The 20,490-nt window shown below is 41.3% G+C and overlaps 1 protein-coding gene across 3 annotated transcripts in view; it reads right to left on the bottom strand.

The window, feature by feature from the left end:
• ezh2 (enhancer of zeste 2 polycomb repressive complex 2 subunit) overlaps nt 1-20,490 on the bottom strand; it is a 31,009-nt gene that overhangs the window by 7,808 nt on the left and 2,711 nt on the right. For all 3 annotated transcript variants that reach the window (XM_056299147.1, XM_056299145.1, XM_056299148.1), the window contains exons 3-15: nt 20,356-20,484; nt 19,739-19,858; nt 19,436-19,556; nt 8,413-8,592; nt 7,076-7,181; nt 6,470-6,633; nt 5,748-5,845; nt 5,200-5,437; nt 4,857-5,023; nt 1,943-2,078; nt 1,592-1,717; nt 1,207-1,385; nt 368-463 (exon numbers count right to left, since the gene is read on the bottom strand). In XM_056299147.1, the coding sequence (XP_056155122.1) occupies nt 368-463; nt 1,207-1,385; nt 1,592-1,717; nt 1,943-2,078; nt 4,857-5,023; nt 5,200-5,437; nt 5,748-5,845; nt 6,470-6,633; nt 7,076-7,181; nt 8,413-8,592; nt 19,436-19,556; nt 19,739-19,858; nt 20,356-20,484 (1,860 nt within the window). The remainder of the gene's footprint in view (nt 1-367; nt 464-1,206; nt 1,386-1,591; nt 1,718-1,942; nt 2,079-4,856; nt 5,024-5,199; nt 5,438-5,747; nt 5,846-6,469; nt 6,634-7,075; nt 7,182-8,412; nt 8,593-19,435; nt 19,557-19,738; nt 19,859-20,355; nt 20,485-20,490) is intronic.

Below are 20,490 nucleotides of genomic sequence, written 5' to 3'. Positions count from 1 at the left end.
TGGGGAGACACCCTGGACAGGCCGCCAGTCCATCACAGGGCTATTCTATATATATATATATATATATATATATATATATATATATATATATATATATATATATATAGTATATCATAAAATTAGATTTTCGATTTTCTTTTGTTCAATTCTTTGTGTTTGTCTTCCCAAACTACCGCACACACACTGTTAGTACAATTCCAAGACATTCAAAATCACAAAGACCACCAAATTCATTTTCATGTCATTTCTGGACATGCGTAGCAACCTTGAAAATCCAGACATGGACCAAGAAGCCAAATCTCTTCACATGTTTCTAGCCATTGGCTGTGAATGTACCTACGACCCAGAGTGAGGAGCAGAGGCCTACCTCTCCACAGTACTCGGAAATGAACTCATTCTTCTGAACCGGCTCTTTGATGAAGATGCCCCATCCTGCCACGTCTGATGGCGCCAGCAGCAGGTGCTGAAACCAGAGATGACAGAGGGAGAGTCTAAGTGGCAGTTAACTTGTGCTGAGCAATATGGAAAATTATCCCAATAATCATCATATGGACTTTTAAAGGATATCGATACATATCACAATATCTGGTTACATGATGAAAAAATACAATATTTAAGAATCCAACTGAAATTAACCACACTGAACTTTTTGGTCATTTAAAGTATATCAAACCAAAGCTAGTTTTCAAATAACTCCATCAAATACTTCAGACCGCATTTTGAGAGAAATTTTAGGTAATCTATTCATGTTATCATTACAGACAACATAACTGTGTTTCCTGGTATGGCAGTGTCCGAATTTCCTTCAGATACAATACAAATGGAAGACAATAAACAGTTTCCTGCCCTACAGGAAGCTGGGTTGGGATTCAACAGAAGTGGCCAAGTGAATGGTTAGTCAGCATGCATCACTTCTTCTCTAGGTTTCACTGAGTAAATTGTTTATATATATAAAAAAAAAATCTCTTGCGTGTCTATATGTCACATCACTGCTGATTGGTCAAGCAGGGAAAAATATCCAATACTTTCACTCTAACAACCTTAAGATCTTAAATTTAAGATTGAGATAAAGGCTAAGACTAGTTTCATAGTTGAAATGAAAGTTAAAATAAAAAAACTTAGGACCTGTTAGAATACCTTGGTCTGAGTGTATGTATAAGCTGTGTGTGTGTGTGTTGCGAGTATGTTTGGGTGCACGTGTGCCACCTTCTTGGCTCCTCTCTGGATGGAGCAGTTCTTGCAGGAGACGTTCTTGCTGTCCCAGTGCTCTGCAGCCCCACAGGTCAGACAGAGATCAGGGTCGCACTCCCTCACAGCCAGGTAGCACGGACACTGCTTGGTGTTACACTGAGCCTTACACCTGCAGCCAGGGAAACGGTTCTGACCTGCGGGTACATTTGATGGGGAACGCAATGTGAGCATGCACCGGTAATTCAACACACACTGACAGTGAATGCATATTTAATTCATTTTTGAGCGCAACAATGAAACGTCACAAAAACCTGATTGTTCGAAAAGATTTGGAAAGTCCTGTTTTAAGGTTCTCATTAGTAGCTCGTTGAAATATGCTAGGGTGTGTGTCTTTTCTTACACTCAGAGCTGCACTGGCAGAATTTCTCACAGAAGTTCTGTGCAGTTACACAGGGGCAGGAAGAATCACAAGGCTGGCGGGGATGGTCACATGGCTGGTAATTATACACATGATTGGATGAGCCATCTGCAGTGGGATAGAATGACTGGTGACTGGTTTCATAATATAGTTAAGCAAACAAACCCTACACTGACACCTGTGCCCAATAAAAACTACACTGCACCGACTGTTGCACAAGAGAATCTTTAATCCATATGAGAACATGACCATATTTAGATTAAATCCACCATCTCTCCTTCCTTTGTCTTCCTCCACAACCTGCGACCAGGTGGTATAAAAGTAACCTCTGACCTTTCTTGAGCTGGATCTTTCGACAGTGAGTGGCCCACAGCCTGTGCTTCCTCTTCTTCTTGCGAGGGGGTGTGTCCTCATCCTCAGCAGGTGCCCGGGCGATAATGCTGGACTCCTGGACCCTGAACTCGTACACCTGTCGGGAGATAAAATATGGTGAAATGGCTGAAATATGCTTCTGCAAACATTGATGCAAACGTCTGGGCTGAGTGGAGTTTCTGGGTAGCCATAGCTGGCGAAGGCTCAGACAAAGATGAGACCTCATGCACTCAAGTGTGTGTAGGCCTATTTGTCATATCAGCACTAACTGGTCAACCAGGGAAAAATACCCCATACTTTTCGGTTTAACAGCTGATTCTCGGTGGTAGCAAACACATAGTGCAACACATCCTGTAACCATTCAAATCATCCTACATAAAAATTTGTTTAGAAAGAAGCCATATATCCAGTTTCTAACATCCTCACTTATTTTTTATTTCCAAAGTAAAAAAAAAAAAAAAAATCCAACTGAAAAACACTGAACCGCAGGCAAGCACGTTCCCTTGCAAAAGTATTCAACTCCCTTGACAGTCATCACTAATTTCTGGATTATCAGAGATACCCACACATCTGTTCCTGAACAATATTATTTTTGTGAACCCATAAGATCTAACAGCATGTTTCCAAAGCCATAAGTTATGTTTTGCTGACTTGTTATTAATAAATTAAAAACCAAAATATAATGCTTGCATAAGTATTCAACCTCTTGTGCTGTGAAAGCTCCAAGTTTACACAAATGACAACTTACTCCTTAAACAAACTCAGGTAAACACAACTGGACATAATTAGTGTGCACCTGTAAGATATTAAAGTTAACGGTCTTGTTTATGGGTATAAAATGCACTCTGTGTAAAGTTAATTAGCCAGGCATGAACACCATCAGAAAATGAAGACAAAGGAGAGCATAGTAGGGGGGAAGACAGTGGGGTGAATTCATGTTTGCAGCGGCCTCACCCGGTACCAATTATGCAGTGTCTTTGTCCACGTCTACGTCTGCATCTAAGTTTGTGTCATCGTGTGAAGTTTTTATTTTTATTTTGATCGTTGATTCCACTTGGCTGGGAGAGCTGGCGTTGGATTGGCTGGGAGAGTTTAGTCTGCTGCGTCCTGTGGGCCCAGCGACCATGGCCCTGCCCGGAGCTGCGCCCGAAGAGGAAACACCGAGGGCGGTCTGACAGGATGCGGAAACGGGGCAGGCTAAGCTAACTGCTAGCCCATGGCCCTGCCCGAGAGGAAACACCAAGGTGGTGTGGCAGCGGCCTTGCTTAGCGTCGCCTGTGCAGTGTTTTTGTCTGTGTCTGCATTTGTGTCATTGTGTGGAGTGCGGGGGAGGTGTGTCACTGGTGTCTGGCTGAAGAGCTAGCGTTGGATCGGCTGAAGGAGCCTGGTCTACTGCATCCGATGGGCCCAAGGACCACGGCCCTGCCCAGAGCTGCGCACGAAGAGGAAACACCGAGGGTGGTCTGACAGGATGCGGAAGCGGGGCAGGCTAAGCTAACTGCTAGCCCATGCAGACTGGCAGTTCCGACAGTCATCCTGGCTGGTGTTCGCTCTGGACAGTGTGGTTTTTGGACTGTGTTTGTTTGTTGGCTGTTTGTGTTTTTTGTTTTTTTGCTTTGTTCTCTCTTGTTTTTGGAGCTTTTGGATATGTGTTTTTTGTGTTGCACTGCTGTGGGCTGGGGGAAACGGAATTTCGTTTCTTTTGTGTACATAGTACATGAGATGAAATGACAAATTGTTCCTGATTCCTGATAATATTGAAGTAAGAGACAAAGTGATTAAAATGTAGAAGGCAGGAAATGGATACAAAACTATATCCAAGTGTTTGGATTTCCCACAGAACACTGTTGGAGCCATTGTCAGGAAGTGGAAGCTGCATCACACCACCCAGATGCTTTGTAGGACAGGCCGTCTGTCAAAGCTAAGTGTCCGAGCAAGAAGTGGGCTGGTGAGAAAGCCACAGATGATCCTGCAATCACTTTGAAGGCGCTCCAGAGTCAGTGGCTGAAACTGGAGTAAATGTGCATGAGTCAACCATATCATGGGCTCACCATAAATCTGGCCTGTATGGGAGGGTGACAAAGAAGAAACCGTTGCTAAAACTATGCATATAAAAGCATGCTTGGAGTCTGCTACCAAGCATGAGAGACCCAGTTAGGACGTGGATAAAAGTTTTGTGGTCAGATGAGACGAAAGTTGAGCTTTTTGGCCAAAACTCAAAGCGTTATGTGTTGCACAAACCTAACACTGCTCATGCCCTAAAAAACACCCTCCCTTACAGTGAAGCATGGCGGCGGCAGCATAATGCTATGAGGTTGCTTTTCATCTGCAGGCACTGGGAACCTTGTTCAAACTGAGGGAAGAATGGATGGAGCTAAATACAGGGAAATATTGTAAGAACACCTATTGCAGTCTACCATAAAACTTAAGCTTGGGAGAAGGTTCCCCTTCCAGCAAGACAGTGATCCTAAGCACAAGGCTAAAGCAACAATGGCATGGCTCAGCGACAAAAAGGTGAACGTGGCCAAGTCAAAGTCCGGACCTCAACTCCATGGAAAATCTGTGGCACAGACTCAAAATTGCAGTCCAGAGACGCCATCCCACCAACCTGCGAGACCTGTACAAATTCTGCCAAGAAGAATAAAAAGTCAGCGAAACATAACTGATTTTGGCTTTGGGAACATGCTGTTAGAGCTTATGGGTTCACAAAAATAATATTGTTCAGGAACAGATGTGTGAGTATCTTTTATAATCCAGAAATTAGTGATGATGGTCAAGGGGGTTGAATACTTTTGCAAGCCACTGTACCTCTGGAAACAGCCATCAAGCCAATCACCCAAAATGAAAGAAAGCCAAAAAACAAACGCCACCCCACCTGTCGACAAGTCTTGGTGCCGATGAGACGTGCAATGGCACAGTAGTTGTCATAGTAGGTTCCTATGAGGACCCTGAAGAGGGAGGCCTCAGCCCCGCTCCAGTCTACCGCCTCAGGGTCACACGTCAGCTTCATCTTCACTGGAGTCTGGCATCGTGAATTACCCTCTAAACACATATACGCATGCACAAACACACACCCACTTAGTTTAGAGACTATTTTGGATTGTTGGTAACTTAGAGCAAGGTGTTTATGTGTCAGTCAGTGCAAGACACTGTCTTTTGGCTGGCAAATGAGACACTTAGGAAAATGAGAGTGAGTGAGTGTGTGTGTGTGTGTGTACCTGAGCTGCTGGTGTTCTCATCTTTTTTGTCATCATCATCTTTCTCATTGTCTCGCTCATCATCCTTGCTGCCCTCACGGTCACTGTCTGTGTCTTTGGTTTCCGAGGAAACGGTGGGGGTGCTGGGACGACTGTTGCTATTGGGCACTCGTCCACGGCGACGACCCACGGTTCGTTTTGAGGGTGTCTTGGCCCGCTCCCCCACCACACCAGCTGGGTACTCTCTCACAATCCCATCCTGACCAATTAAAACACAGTAACAGTGACTTCTCACCCAGCAACACTACCCACAAGGATCCCTATGATGCCTGGCTGAGAAAGCAGCGATTCAAGCTTTGAACCTCAGCGATGAGACCCTAGTGTATTAGTCTGCTGCACCACCTGAGGCCGCCCAAATCCCCCAGACAGACCAAAGTGTTTAGCAAATCAACTGATCTTCAACTACATAAACACAGGTACCTCTGTAACTTCTCTGTCAAGTCAGATTTATTTCCTTCACTTTGACCTTTTCCCCCTACTGAACCAATGACTGTTTCATGGTTCCTCACCTGCACCAGGTACATGTAGCAGTCGATACCACAGGGTTTACTGTCAACCAGGTTCTCCATGTTCTTACGCTTGTACGTGTTTGGAGTGGCGTGGAATGCTACATGAAAGATAAGGAGACGTCAACAGACAGGCAAATAAATAAGTAAACAAATAAATTAAGGTTTTGTAAATGGTAAATGGACTGCATTTTTATCTCATGCTTACATAGCGCTATTCTAGTCTACCGACCACTCATATGCCTCACATTCACCCATTCATACACACATTCATACACTGATGGCGGAGGCTGCCAAGCAAGGCGCCAACCTGCTCATCAGGAGCAGTTAGGGGTTCAGCGTCTTGCTCAAGTACACTTCGACATGGTCCCTGGAGGAACAGAGGATCGAACCAGGAACGATTACTAGAAGACCCGCTCTACCTCCTGAGCCATGCCGCCCACAATTAATAACTTTTTATTTAATCATCCAATGTACACAATTAATAACTTTATAATAATCACACAAGGTTTGCAAAATGCTTCACAACTAAAAAAAGAAAAAAGAAAAAAAAGAATCATAAGCAAGTTAAAATTCAAAAATTTAAAATAATGCAAATTTAGAAGCAGAAAATTATTTCAGCTTCTGGTGGCCAACAGAACCAACTGTTGAGTCATACAGGGCAGTGCTGGAGATGACCACGCATGTTAAGGTCCACTTTCCCTGGAAAAATTTAGGGCACTAACGGTGGAGGAAGCAATCGTATTTGAAGCAGCGTCGGCAGAAGAGGGTGTGGAAGGAGTGTAGGCTCTGCTCCCGCTGGACTGAGCGGGCATTAGGGCCATCGATATTGGGGGTGCACTCTGGAGGGAGGGCACCGGGGAGCTGCTGTTCTGTCAGCTCCTTGTACCTAAAACACACAAACACACACAAATAACATTTACGATTTGGTGATTCATCCCATTAATTAACAAATGTATTTTTCTTTTCAACTCCACACCCATTCAAGACCTTCACTGTTTAAATGGGTAGATATTTCCCATCCATAGCTCTGGCGCAGGTACTCTTAGTATCTTTATATTCCTTATTAGGGCAGTGGGAAAGTAGACATGGAGACTCAGTCAAGCGAGTTTTGGCAGGATTCGAAGCCATGCCAGTGACACAGCAGATGTGGCTCCACGTCTAGGCATATTTGCATACTTCAAAAATCTTGCCAAGACCTGATAATGTTAAAATCAATTTACCCCAGTTTTCCAAGCCTAAGATTTAATCCTAAAATATGTCTACTTACTATACAAGAACATCCCCTCAATCAATTTCCTACAAACACAAAGACATAAGCAAACACTTACTTTTCTTTGAGTTCCTCAGTGGAGCCCTTGTCGGGGAACATGGAGGAAATAGCTTCAAAGATCTTGTCAGAAGGAAACTTCTTAGTGCTGTCGCTGCTGGAGCGGCCTAGGGATGACAAACAAAAAGGCGTTTTCCTCACTAGCAATGGCTTAAAAACACACTAATATCTGTTCAGTGACATTTGTCTTAACTGCTGTAAAAGTTTCACTGACAGGAATGGGATGCTCTCTGTCCAGCACCTTTTTTTAAAGATAGTATTGCTGATGCAGATACTTGTGGGAAATGCCCATCATGAGTCTGCCTGTTGTCGCTAGACTAATGAAAATATGCGCTTGTTGGCCAAGGTTTGGGATGTTGTAAACTTGCAATCTGAGTGCAAACAACCTCTTCAAACAAGTTCTCGGTAATATCAGAAATAAACAGAACTTTTCTTCACTGGAAAGAGAAAAATAGGCCAGAGTTGTAAAGACAGGTTCCAAATGGACACATCACCTCACTCAGGGTCTTGTTTTGTTTTTCATAAAGTTTCTTTTCATGCTTTTTTTGCTGAAAGACTGCAAGATTGAAAAGAAAACAATAGACACATAACTATGACCAACATTTGTAAATATAGAATTTAAGGTCCACACTTCAGTCTTGGGGCAGCCACATTCACGAGACCCGTTTAAGTCAGCTGACCCAAGCATTGAAACTCAGTACAATACCACATAAATCTTGTGCGGTCAGCCCAAAAGGAAAAGGGAAAGACGGGAAGGAAGGATAGTGTGGACGGATTGACTTGTTATCATTGGCAAGTTACTGGCAGACAACTAAAGAGCTAACAGCATGCCCATTGGGCTGACACTAACAATTATTTTCATTTATAACCGAAAGATTTTTTTGAATCATTTAGTTTTAGACATTTTGTCGTTTTACAACAATATGATTCAAAGAGAGGCAAGCAAATCTTAGCATTTATGAAGCCATTTGGCATTTTTACTTACTTTTTACTTTACTTACCTGAATTAAACAATTAATCGACTACCAACAAAAGTGATAAATCTTCTGTCAATTGACTAATCAATCACCTAATTGCTTCAACAATACACATCGAAGAAATTACAATTAGAATTCTTTTTAATTTCATGATCAGTTTGAGAATGCACCACACACCATTTTGATATTTTTACAGGAATTAGTTTTGTTTGCAGCAAATGAGCATGATGTATACTGGTCTAAGTATGACACACTGAAACTGAGGCTGGAATTGTTTTGTTTTGGGGTTTTTTTTGGGGGGGGGTGCACCAGTTTTGAAGCTCCCCAACCCTGTGTTGGTAGATTACAGAATTCTCTTTACTTTCAGTGCTGACGATGGGGTCCTTGCAGGAGTCCTCAGGTTGCTCCTTTCCATCGCACAGGTCCATCTTGTCAACCTTGAAGTCTGACTCTTCCTCCTCCTCATCATCTTCATTGTCACTGTATTGGGTCAGTGCACTCACCAGCTCCACAAAGATCTCATCATTGATGAAGCCACACTCTGCACATAGACAGCAAATGCAGCATGGAGATTCAGTGCACCATCACTTTATCCTCAGGAGGTTAAACTATCTCTGTTCATTTTCTGTCAATATTCAGTGGACAGTGATACCGGAAGAGAGAGAACAAAATCTGTCAGAGGAAATGAGGAGAAAAGCAAAGCTGAACCAGATCAAAAAGGAAAGATGTGAAAAACCCGATTCATCTGTACTTTCAAAAATTAAGCTTTCATTATCTGCAATATGTAGAAGACTGCACATTTTAGTTAACCAGAAAATAAGTTAAGATGAATGTTTACATTTTGAAACTAGAATCTGAAGTATTTTTGAAGGAGTAAAATATAATTTTAAATCAAATTATTATTATTATTATTATTATTATTATGGCACTGTGATGGACTGGCGGTCTGTCCAGCGCGTCTGCCCGTCTGCCACCCAATCACTGCTGGGATAGGCTCCAGCATCCCTGCAACCCCGATTGGGATAAGCGGCTTGGATAATGGATAGATGGGTTAATTTTTCAAAATGCATGTTCAAAATGACATCCTCTCAGACATAATGAATATACATCACATCTCATCTTCTTGGGGAAAAAAAAAGAAAAGAGAACCACTTCCAGCTCTGGCCTAAAATACTCTTGTCACCAATACTGCCAAATTGAGGACTTCCTTAAAAAAGTCAGCCGAAATGGAACACAGTCACTGATGTAAAATGTAGATCCTACATATCAAAAATAAGATGATTATTAATTTCCCTAATGAAGATCTGTAGTTGCGCCTTTTGTCTCTGCTTGGCCAGTAATGTACAACCCTCATGTCAGCACACATGGACCACAGCTAGGAACACATACAGACGGACCAAAAATCATTCTAATTTACCAATTACACCAAAAATACTCAAAACTCTAGATACCTCAATGCTCAAAACTCTCACACCCATATTTGCACATGGAACTGGTTTTGGTCGTTATACATCTGTCGCCATCTTACAATGCTGTGATTGCAACATCCCCTAATTCTCTGTGAATAGTACACAAGGCCATTGAAACTCTAGTTAATGTCACACCCATATTCACATGAAACTGGTCGTTGAGTTCGGTCATTATGCACCTGTCACCATCTTACAATGCTGTGATTGCGACAATTCCTAATCCTCTGTGAATAGCACACATGGCCTTTGAAACTCTAGTTAATGGTCACACCCATATTTGCATATGAAACTGGTCGTTGGTTTCAGTCGTTGGGCACTGTATTGTTTATAAGGGTGGGGATACCTGCAGTCATTTCAGACTGAAGATGTCACTTAGTTGAGTGATGAAACGTATCTGTCAATAAACGATGTATCAAGATGAACTGATTCAACCTTCTTTGAAGAGTTCAAGTCACCGTTGAATACGTTGTTAAGGCTAATATCGGCAGGACTCTGGAGGTGCCGAGTGGTACAGAGAGCGAAGATATGGCCCCCGCTGGAGAAATAGCCTGCTACCTGTCCTTTAAAGTGCAGACGGTTCGTCACAATATGCGCATGGGTTAAAAAAATCATTTCCTCGTGGTCATCTAGAAAATAATTTAATTTGTAAATTGTGCCTATTCTCTAAGTCAGACTGTTGCCAATAATAGATGTTTATTTTCACTAGCTTCTAAGGCTGAAAACACAAGCTACCAAGCAAGGTAAATGCTGTTTTTGTGTGGTTTGTTGTATCATATTGTTAAGTTTTACATTAAGTGCAAATAAGATTTTTTTGAGTCTTTGACAGCCTTTTTCAGTTCACAATTGTAATTTGTGTTTATCATCCATCCCAGACTGTTGTCAACGACATGATCCAGTCTTAGATATGTTTATTTTCACTAGTTCCTATGTCTGGGGGGGCTGCCACTAATAGTGAAGGATGGTTTTTTTTTTTTAATTATTATTATTCTCTCGACGATATAAGTTCACACCTCCATTTCTGGCATTTAGTGAGGAGTGCCAGCATGCAAGAATGTTAGATTTAAGGCATCTTAAGCGGTTGTGTACTATGTGGGGCTTTATAGCGCTTAGTTTGGGTAAGTGCTATGGGGGGAGGGGGGGGTATACTCTTGTCTAAATTTTGTTTTTCTTTAAGTAGTTTTTTGCTTTGTATTTTGTAAAGTTTACCATTACAACTTCAACCATATTCACATAAATCAATCTCTCGTTAAGCAAAAAGCTTTTCCTTCCCTGGATTTAACAAATCTATATGTTCCACTGCCCTCGTTAATGAATAAGGTTAGGAAAAGAAAGCTTAATCTGATCTCTTGGAATGTGAGGTGCCTAAACAACCAAGTGAAAAGAAACGGAGTACTAGCTCACCTTTCTCAGTTAAACGTGAGTATATAATTTCTTCAAGAAACACATGTTCGTAACGCTGATGCCAACAAAATCTGAAAAACCTGAGTAGGGAAGGTTTTTCATTCCAAATTTAATTTAAGGGCAAGGGGAACTGCTATAATTATACACAAAGATATGTCATTTGAAACTGAAAAAGTTGTGGCTGATCCGAATGATACATACAGTTAGGTCCATAAGTATTTGGACAGTGACACAATATTTGTAATTTTACCCCTGTACACCACCACAGTGGATTTGAAATGAAGTAACTAATATGTGATTGAAGTGTGGACTTTCAGCTTTAATTTAAGGGGTTGGACAAAAATATTGCATTAACCGTTCAGGAATTACAGCCAGTTTTATAAATGGTCACCCCATTTTCAGAGGATCAAAAGTAATTGGACACTTGACTAACAAGTGGTTTTATGGGAAAGTAAGACCTTTTCCATCATTATTCCATGACAAATCAAGCAGATCAAAGGTCCGGAGCTCATTCCAAGTATTTACATTTGCATTTGGTAGCTGTTCATCGGAACTCTCAACATGAAGTCCATAGAGGTATCAATACAAGTGATGGAGGCCATCATTAGGCTGAAAAAGCAAAGGAAATCTATCAGATGGATAGTAAACACTCCAGGAGCGGCCAAATCAACATTTTGGTACATTCTTAAAAAGAAAGAATGCACTGGCAAGCTCAGCAGCACCAAAAGCCTTGGAAGACCATGGAGCCCATCTACAATGGATGATCGCAGAATTCTTTCCCTAGCGAAGACAAACACATTCACAACATCTAGTGAAGTCAGAAACACTCTTGAGAGGTAGGGGTATCATTGACCAAGTCTACAATTAAGAGACGCCTGCATGAAAATAAATACAGAGGGTTTACGACAAGGTGAAAACCACTGGTGTCACTTAAGAACAGGAAGGCCAGATTAGACTGTGTTTAAAAAGATCTACGTAAAAACCTACCCAGTTCTGGAACAAGGTTCTTTGGACAGATGAAGGAATGATTAAGTTGTACCAGAAGGATGGGAAGACGAAAAGTGTAGAGAACAAAAGGAACCGCTCATGATTCTCAGCATACCATATCATCTGTCAGACACGGTGGAGGTGGTGTTATGAAATGGGCATGTATGGTTGCCAGTGGAACTTGGTCATTCATTGGTGTTTACTGATGATGTGACTACTGACAGAAGTAGCAGGATGGATTGTGATGTTTATAAGGATATACCATTTGCTCAGATTTAGCCAAATGTCACAATGGATAATGACACAAAACAAACTGAGAAAGCAACCCAAGAGTCTCTCAAGGCAGAAAAGTGGAATATTCATCAGTGACCAAGTCAGTCACCTGACCTCAACCCAATTGAGCATGCTTTTCACTTGCTGAAGATCAAACTAATGGCCAAAAGACCAACAAACAACCAGCAACTGAAGGCAGCTGCCGTTAAGTCTTGGCAGAGCATTTCAAAGGAGGAAACTCAGAATTTGAAGACGTCAATGGTTCCAGAGTTCAGACAGTCAATGACTGCAAAGGATTTTCCTCTAAACATTAAATATAATTGTTATAATCACAGTTATGTTTGTTTGTCCAATTACTTTTGAGCCTCTGAAAATGAGGTGACCCTGTATATCCATGGCTGTAATTCCTGAACAGTTAATGTTATATTTTTAGCCAACCCCTTAAATTAAGGCCGAGAGTCTACTCTTCAATCACATGCCAAATACTTCATATCACATCCACTGTGTACAGGGGCAAAACTACAAATACTGTGTAACTGTCCAAATACTTATGGACCTAACTGTATGTGATAGTTCCTGGCAAACTTTTAAACAAACCCATAATCCTAGCAAACGTATACAGGTGCATCTCAAAAAATTAGAGTATTGTGGAAAAGTTCATTATTTTCCGTAATTTAATTCAAAAAGTGAAACTTTCATCTATTCTAGATTCATTACACAATAAAGTGAAATATGTCAAGCCTTTTTTGTTTTAATCTTGATGATTACGGCTTACAGCTCATGAAAATAAAAAATCCAGTATCTCAAAATATTGGAATATTACATAAGACAATCAAAAAAAGGATTTATAATACAGAAATATCGACCTTCTGAAAAGTATGTTTATTTAATGCACTCAGTACTTGGTTGGGGCTCCTTTGGCACTAATTACTGCATCAATGCGGCGTGGCATGGAGGCAGTCAGCCCTGTGGCACTGCTGAGTTGTTATGGAAGCCCAGGTTGCTTTGATAGCGGCCTTCAGCTCGTCTGCATTGTTGGGTCTGGTGTCTCTAATCTTCCTCTTGACAATAGCCCATAAGCCACAGAAGGTCATTGCTGAAAGGGCTGGCTGTTCTCAGAGTGCTGTATCAAAGCATATCCATGGAAAGTTGACTGGAAGGGAAAAGTGTGGAAGGAAAAGGTGCACAAGCAACAGGGATGACCGCAGCCTTGAGAGGATTGTCAAGCAAGGCCGATTCAAGAACTTGGGGGAGCTTCACAAGGAGTGGACTGAGGCTGGAGTCAGTGCATGAAGAGCCACCACGCACAGAAGTGCCCAGGAACTGGGCTACAAGTGTCGCATTCCTAGTGTCAAGCCACTCCTGAACCAGAGACAACGTCAGAAGCGTCTTACCTGGGCTAAGGAGAAAAAGAACTGTACCATTGGTCAGTGGTCCAAAGTCCTCTTTTCAGATTAAAGTAAATGTTGCATTTTATTTGTAAATCAAGGTCCCAGAGTCTGGAAGAAGAGTGGAGAGACACAGAATCCAAGTTGCTTGATGTCCAGTGTGAAGTTTCCACAGTCAGTGATGATTTGGGGTGCCATGACATCTGCTGGTGTTGGTCCACTGTGTTTCATCAAGCCCAGTCAACGCAGCCGTCTACCAGGAGACTGTAGAGCACTTCATGCTTCCGTCTGCTGACAAGCTTTATGGAGATGCTGATTTCATTTTCCAGCACGACTTGGCACCTGTCCACAGTGCCAAAACTATCATGGTATTACTGTGCTTGATTGGCCAGCCAACTAACCTGACCTGAACCCCACAGATAATCTATGGGGTATTGTCAAGAGGAAGATGAGAGACACCAGATCCAACAATACAGACGAGCTGAAGGCCGCTATCAAAGCAACCTGGGCTTCCATAACACCTCAGCAGTGCCACAGGGCTGACTGCCTCCATGCCACACCAAATTGATGCAGTAATTCGTGCAAAAGGAGCCCCGACCAAGTATTGAGTGCATAAATGAACATACTTTTCAGAAGGTCGACATTTCTGTATTATAAACCCTTTTTTTGATTGGTCTTATGTAATATTCTAATATTTTGAGATACTGGATTTTTGATTTTCATGAGCTGTAAGCTGTAATCATCAAGATTAAAACAAAAAAGGCTTGACATATTTCACTTTATGTGTAAGGAATCTTGAATATATGAAAGTTTCACTTTTTCAATTAAATTACGGAAAACAATGAACTTTTCCACAAAATTTTAATTTTTTGAGATGCACCTGGGTGCACCTAACTGGGATGACGATGCTTTTTTCATTTCTTTTTTCTTGGCTCTACCCACTGTAGATAACCATTTTTTAAATTATTGGTGGAGACTTGTGTCCTCAATCCGACGTTAGATTGCGCCGCCTACCTACCACTGTCCAAGACAGCCAAAGTAATTCATAATTGCACTGAACAATGAGTTATTTGACCCATGGAGGATTAGTTTCCCTACCAAAAGAGCATTTTCTTTTTCTCACTGGTTCATCACACCTATTCTTGACACTCGGTTTATACCCATCACTGACCACATTAAGTATCATAGTATTGTCATTTCTGATCATGCCCCCCTTTCTTTTGAATTGTCTTTCCCTGAACAACTCACACCTCTCTTCTACCCTCAGACTCTAAATTTGTTAGGTATTTGAGCACCCAGATTAAGTTTTTTATTGAAAAACATTGAGGACAACCTGTAGGAGTTTCTCAAATATTGCTATTGCACTTTCAGCTTCTGTTACCATGGTCACAGGGTCAAGGGAGCTCATGTGCCGCACTGCCAGGTACATAAGAGGACTTCTCTCCATGATTTTCTTGCAGGTCACAGCAAGGAAGAAGCACATTCTGTCTTGACCTTTGTAGCAAATCCCATGTCCAGCTGTTTGAGTGGCACATGGATTGCTTTATGGTGTCTTTATCTTCCCCAGTTCTTCCCTTTTGATAAAGCGTGACAGCAAGCCTCTCAGGGTGGGGACTGGAGCTCCTTTGCTAAAAAAAAAGCACCATTGGGGCATCTGTCTGGAATGTCTCCAAAAAAGGCTTCAGCTGTCTAGTAACAAATGCAAAAAACTGGAGCTTAGCCTGAAAAAGAGGGTCATTAGTGGCCTCTTTTACCAGTAGGATGCAGATGATGGCACTTTACTTTTGGGAAGTTTCTTGTGGCTGCTGATGTATTGCACTGCTGGCCACATTTCTATTGCCCGCTCAGCAACTGCTAAGTCTTCCACCCATCAATGGACACAGAACTTCAGAGGAAATGTTGCTGTTTTGGTCACCTCAATGAAGTTGTCTTGCCTTGCTGGTGAGTCATGGAATTACTGCCAAAGTGCTCTCAGTACATCTCCCACCTTCCAACCTGTTTCTTTCTCTCCTTTTTGAAAGCTTCCACGCACAACATGCGAACCACAACTTCCCAGATTGACCAACTTTGGCACATCTGAGCCCACTTGGCTCTTGTCCTCTTGGAATATCCTCAGGAACTTCCAGTTGACCACAGAGCCATCCATTGAGACCTGCACGAGCTTATTAGGATCAAGTGGTGACAGGGTTCTCTTGATTCTCTCCAAAAGCTTCTCTGCATGAGTGTGCCCCATAAACTCGGAATCATAATAGTGCACAGCTACCTTCCCTTCATGTTCACTCCAGTACCGCACAACATCCATGTGTTCCTTCTCCGTCACTTTATTTAGGCATTCATCAAAAGACACTATGTAGCGCTGTCCTTTTCTTATATCTCAGATAAGCTGCTCTTTGCTCTATGGACACAAGCCAAAACACACAAGGTAAGCCAATTTTGTTGCACCATATGAAAACCATTTGGCAGTCTCACTGTCTGGGAACATCTGACTAACAATGACTGACATATCAGAGCTGGAGTTGAATGAGTAGTGTGACATGACCATCTTATTATCCAGCAAATCTCTGCTTCAAGCATGGCTTGGCTTGAAAAAAATGCTGAGCTGCCTTGTGCTCCTGAGCTTTTTCCCTCTTCACTTGTACTGGACACTTGTAATGCTGTGCCTCCATGACTACCACTTTCCTTATGTACAGTGGCTGTTTGTGGCTCTTGGTTTGTTGGACAGCTACTTCCTTCTCCTGTGTCTTTTGAAGGTATCACCCTCATGGATGTATTATTCTTCTCTCATTGTTTAATTGTCCAGCAGCTTAGACATGGCCTTGTCCTCGTGCATGACTTGAGTGCTGAGATGGCCATATTGCCAACATCAAAAGACTTCTTGCAAATCTAGCAATATGCCCTATGCACATCTCCTGATACTTCCCCTAGCCAGTCCCTGAACTGGGGGTCTTCTCTACACTCATTTTTGAACTTGTACCGTCTTGCCCTTCTGTCACTCACTCCTGTAATTAGAGGACAAGAGGACAATATTTCAATATATGGGCATAAACTTATGTTTTGTCACTACTTTTACTATTTCCTCTTACTGTTTTTTTTTATTTCTTGCCTTGTTTTAATGCTCTATTTTAATATTATTATAGTGTTCCGTCATTGTATTTTATTTTGTTCCTTTTGGAAAGCCCTTTGTGCTCTATGCTTGGCAAGTGCTACATGTATCATTATCATTATTAATTTATAACCTGAATACCTTTTTTCTTATGAATTATACTAACCATTGTTGCCTGAACACCAATAACTGAATAGCCTGAACAACCAATAACTCAAATAGTAAGTAGCCTACAATTTTGCCTACTGACAAATCTAGACTTAACTTTACATACCTAAATGTATGATTCAAACTTAGAGTGGAGTTTGCTAGGATCCTTAACGCTAGGGATGTGAACGACACAGGTTTTTGTTATCCGTTTTGTTTAATTTGCAAGTCAATCTGGGGGCAATTTAGACAGATAGCCAGCAAAGTAGATTAAATGTTCACCAGGTATTCAGTCTTGGAATACTCCACAAAGCTTACAAGGTAGATAGCTGCAGGTCACGCAGATGCCTTGAGGCCTGTCAAGCCAGCAACAAACATCATTTGAACGTCTGGTCAACTTCTCAGAAGAAAAGCTCTCTAGTCAGCTCGTAAGCATTGCTGAATGTAACTTTCTCGCACTTTTATTTTGAAGGCAAAATCGCTAAAGAGGAAGTGTACTCTGATTTATTATCTCTGACTTGCTGCCATGACGAAGATTGCCTCGAGGTCAAGGGAAGCAATGTTACACACTCCTGCACCTGTAGCTTTGTCACAGCCTGCCAAATACTGCAACCAGTGACTCATAATGAACAAACAAGATAATCATTTAGCCAAATGATCTAAAATGCAACTTGATTGATTGATATAGTAATAATAATAATAAAAATGATTTCTGATTATTACTTTTACTGTTGACACGGAGAACGTGTTGAAAAGTCGGTCATTTAGTCAACATTTTTTCACATCCCTATTAACTGCCACTGACTCTTTTTAGTGTATCACACCCTACTTCAGCCCCATTTAACCTTAAAAATGCAGCATTGCATTTGAAGAGACAGTGCTAGCAAAGTAAAACAGTACTGTTAGCCAGTATTTAGCCGGTGTTTGACTCACATACAGCTGGGCTCCCATTCATTGTTTTGACCCTGGCTTCCCATTCGTTATTATCCAACTGTCTCAACAATGCCCAACACACATTTGAAACCATTGCTCCTAGCCAGAGTTAAATCACAAACCTTAAACCTTTGCAGGTAAAACAAGCTAGCAAGTAGGGATGGAGAAAACTCACAAACCTGAATGTGATCTGTAGTATTGCTTGCATACAGTAGCTAGGAGCTTATTGGAATCCTTTGCATTTCCTGGATCATTCGCCTCAAATGCGAAGTAGCTAATACTTCTTGTTTCCTTTGTCAATCAAAATCGGTCGTGGAGGCATGGCAATCTATAGGCTACTTGCTGTCTTTAGTTTAATACGCTATGATAACAACGTGACAAGACCAAATGGAGCACATGACGACTCGAGAACTGGGAGCTCGATGTGCACTTGTGTGTGTGTGTGTGTGTGTGTGTGTGTGTGTGTGTGTGTCTCAGAGCGGAGCAGGTGAGAAATATCATTCGTTTCGGGGCGCTCCGATAGATCGCCTAGTAGTTAATTCTAAGATAAAGGAAAATAGAGGAATGTTGAAATAATTTTCCAGAACAAGATTTTCCAGGGCATTTTAGTTTTTCTCTAATTTTCCACGTGTTTTCCATGAGTGGAAAATTGGTCTGCTTTTCCAGGATGCATGGGAACCCTGCCACTACCAATGGTAACTGGCACACCACATAAAAATCTGGTTACAGCTCACAGTCAGAATATGGACTCAAGTTGGGAAAACATTTGGTCTGCAAAAAGCCTCTTTAATGACACCATTATGTCAAACCACCTCTTTACCCTTGCCAAGTTAGATATGGCTTTTTGAGCATGGCATGGGAATGGAATTCGATTTATAAAGGATTTATACTTTGATGGGGTATTCGCTTCATTCAATCGATGGACGGGACCATAAGGTGTATATATGTGTACGTATATATATATATGTGTGTGTGTGTGTGTGTGTATATGTGTGTGTATGTGTGTGTATATATATGTGTGTGTATATATATATATATATATATATATATATATATATGTGTGTGTGTGTGTATATGTGTGTGTATATATATGTGTGTGTATATGTGTGTGTATATATATATATATATATATATATATAGCGTTTTTTACGAAGGGACAAGTTCAAGAAAGTCTGGATGCCTTTTCTGACTTACTTTGACACATTTTAACCAGTATAACAGGCTGGGATGCCTCTTGACTCGAGTCAGGAATGACCCAACTAGTAATGATTGTAAATCGAGAGATTCTTTGTGTATAGGTGAATCATGCTGATTGTTTATTTTTCTTAAAAAAAAATTTTTTGTCTTCGATTTACTTGTGTGTAATTTCATTATTTCTTTAATCTGTATTTCTCCTTGGGGATCTGGGAATGTTAGGAGGGGAGTGGAGGGAGGTGAAGGGTTTACTGTGTTAAATTATTCAATATGTGACTTGTATATACTAAAATTGTAAATGCCAATAAACATTTTCCAAAAAATGTGTTGTGTATGCATTTTATGCTTGTGTATGTATTTCAGATAGTGATGATAATAAACTATTCACATAACATTTTTCAAAAACTACTGTCGCGCAGACCCATAAAAATATTTTAATCATAAAAGCAATTAATTAAGGAACAATTCATTGGTGTGTATGTCCCTCACCCCTGTCTCCATGGACCTTGCCGTCATAGTTCTTAATAAGCTCCTCTATGAAAGTTCCATCCTGGTCCAGAATCTCGTCTCCCATGTAGGGGATGTTATGGAGCACTGTCTCATCCTCCACCTAACGCAGGAAAACAGGTTAGAGACACACTGGAGGGGGACTATATGTCTTCCTCCATACACCTAACTCCATTCACCACTGCTGCCAATTGGTTCAAAACTCTGCTGTAAACATAAATTTCTTTGTGTCCAACACCTGGGTAGGGGGTACCACAACTATATGAATGAAGAGGCACTGTATACCATGAAGTTCTGCTGCAGAGGCGACCAGGAATACATGACAGGTACCGAAGCAACAGCGTTAAGAGTCTTCAAAGGGATGACCTGCCTGGGGAACTCAGAGAACCCACTGTCTACTGTACACTACACACCACGACAAACAGGGAAAAGAAAGAAAGACAGAGTCCAGAATTGTACAGTTTAAGGACATTATGAAGATACACAGAAATCATCCATAGCGGTTCAGAATTTGAACACACAAAGGGATGGTGTGACGGAGACCATAAATATGAATCAAATAAGTGCACATAAACATTTAATATTAGGCGAGAGCAAGTGCTTTTGTGTCTGTGTGTGCTGACACAGGTCACAGGTACATAATAAATGTGTAACATTTCATCAGCTGAGTATACACAAAAATACATTTGTCTAAAAATATTGGGAGGGGAGTTATTTTTGTATAAACATGTATACGTGTTAATCTGCAGTCTGTCCTTGCTTGTGTAGCATTTAATTAATTGGGAATACACACAAGCTTTCCTCCAAAATACCATGAGAAGGGGAACTGTATGTATGTAAAAATATGCATGCATGCATGCAGGTGTATGAATGTTTATGTGCGCTTGTGAGCATGCGCTAACCTCTCTGGTGCCTCTAAGGGAGCTAACAGATGTCATGATGTGAACAGGCTGGATACGCCTGGTCTTCCACTCCTGGTTCAAAATGTCTGTCCGCTCCATGATCTTCTGACGATTGGTGTTGAACATGCTCTAAAG

The sequence above is a fragment of the Lampris incognitus genome, chromosome 19, assembly GCF_029633865.1.
Source record: "Lampris incognitus isolate fLamInc1 chromosome 19, fLamInc1.hap2, whole genome shotgun sequence".
Taxonomy (NCBI): Eukaryota; Metazoa; Chordata; class Actinopteri; order Lampriformes; family Lampridae; genus Lampris; species Lampris incognitus.
The sequence above is the reverse complement of the archived record's forward strand: the minus strand, read 5'-3'. Positions and strand labels throughout refer to the sequence as shown.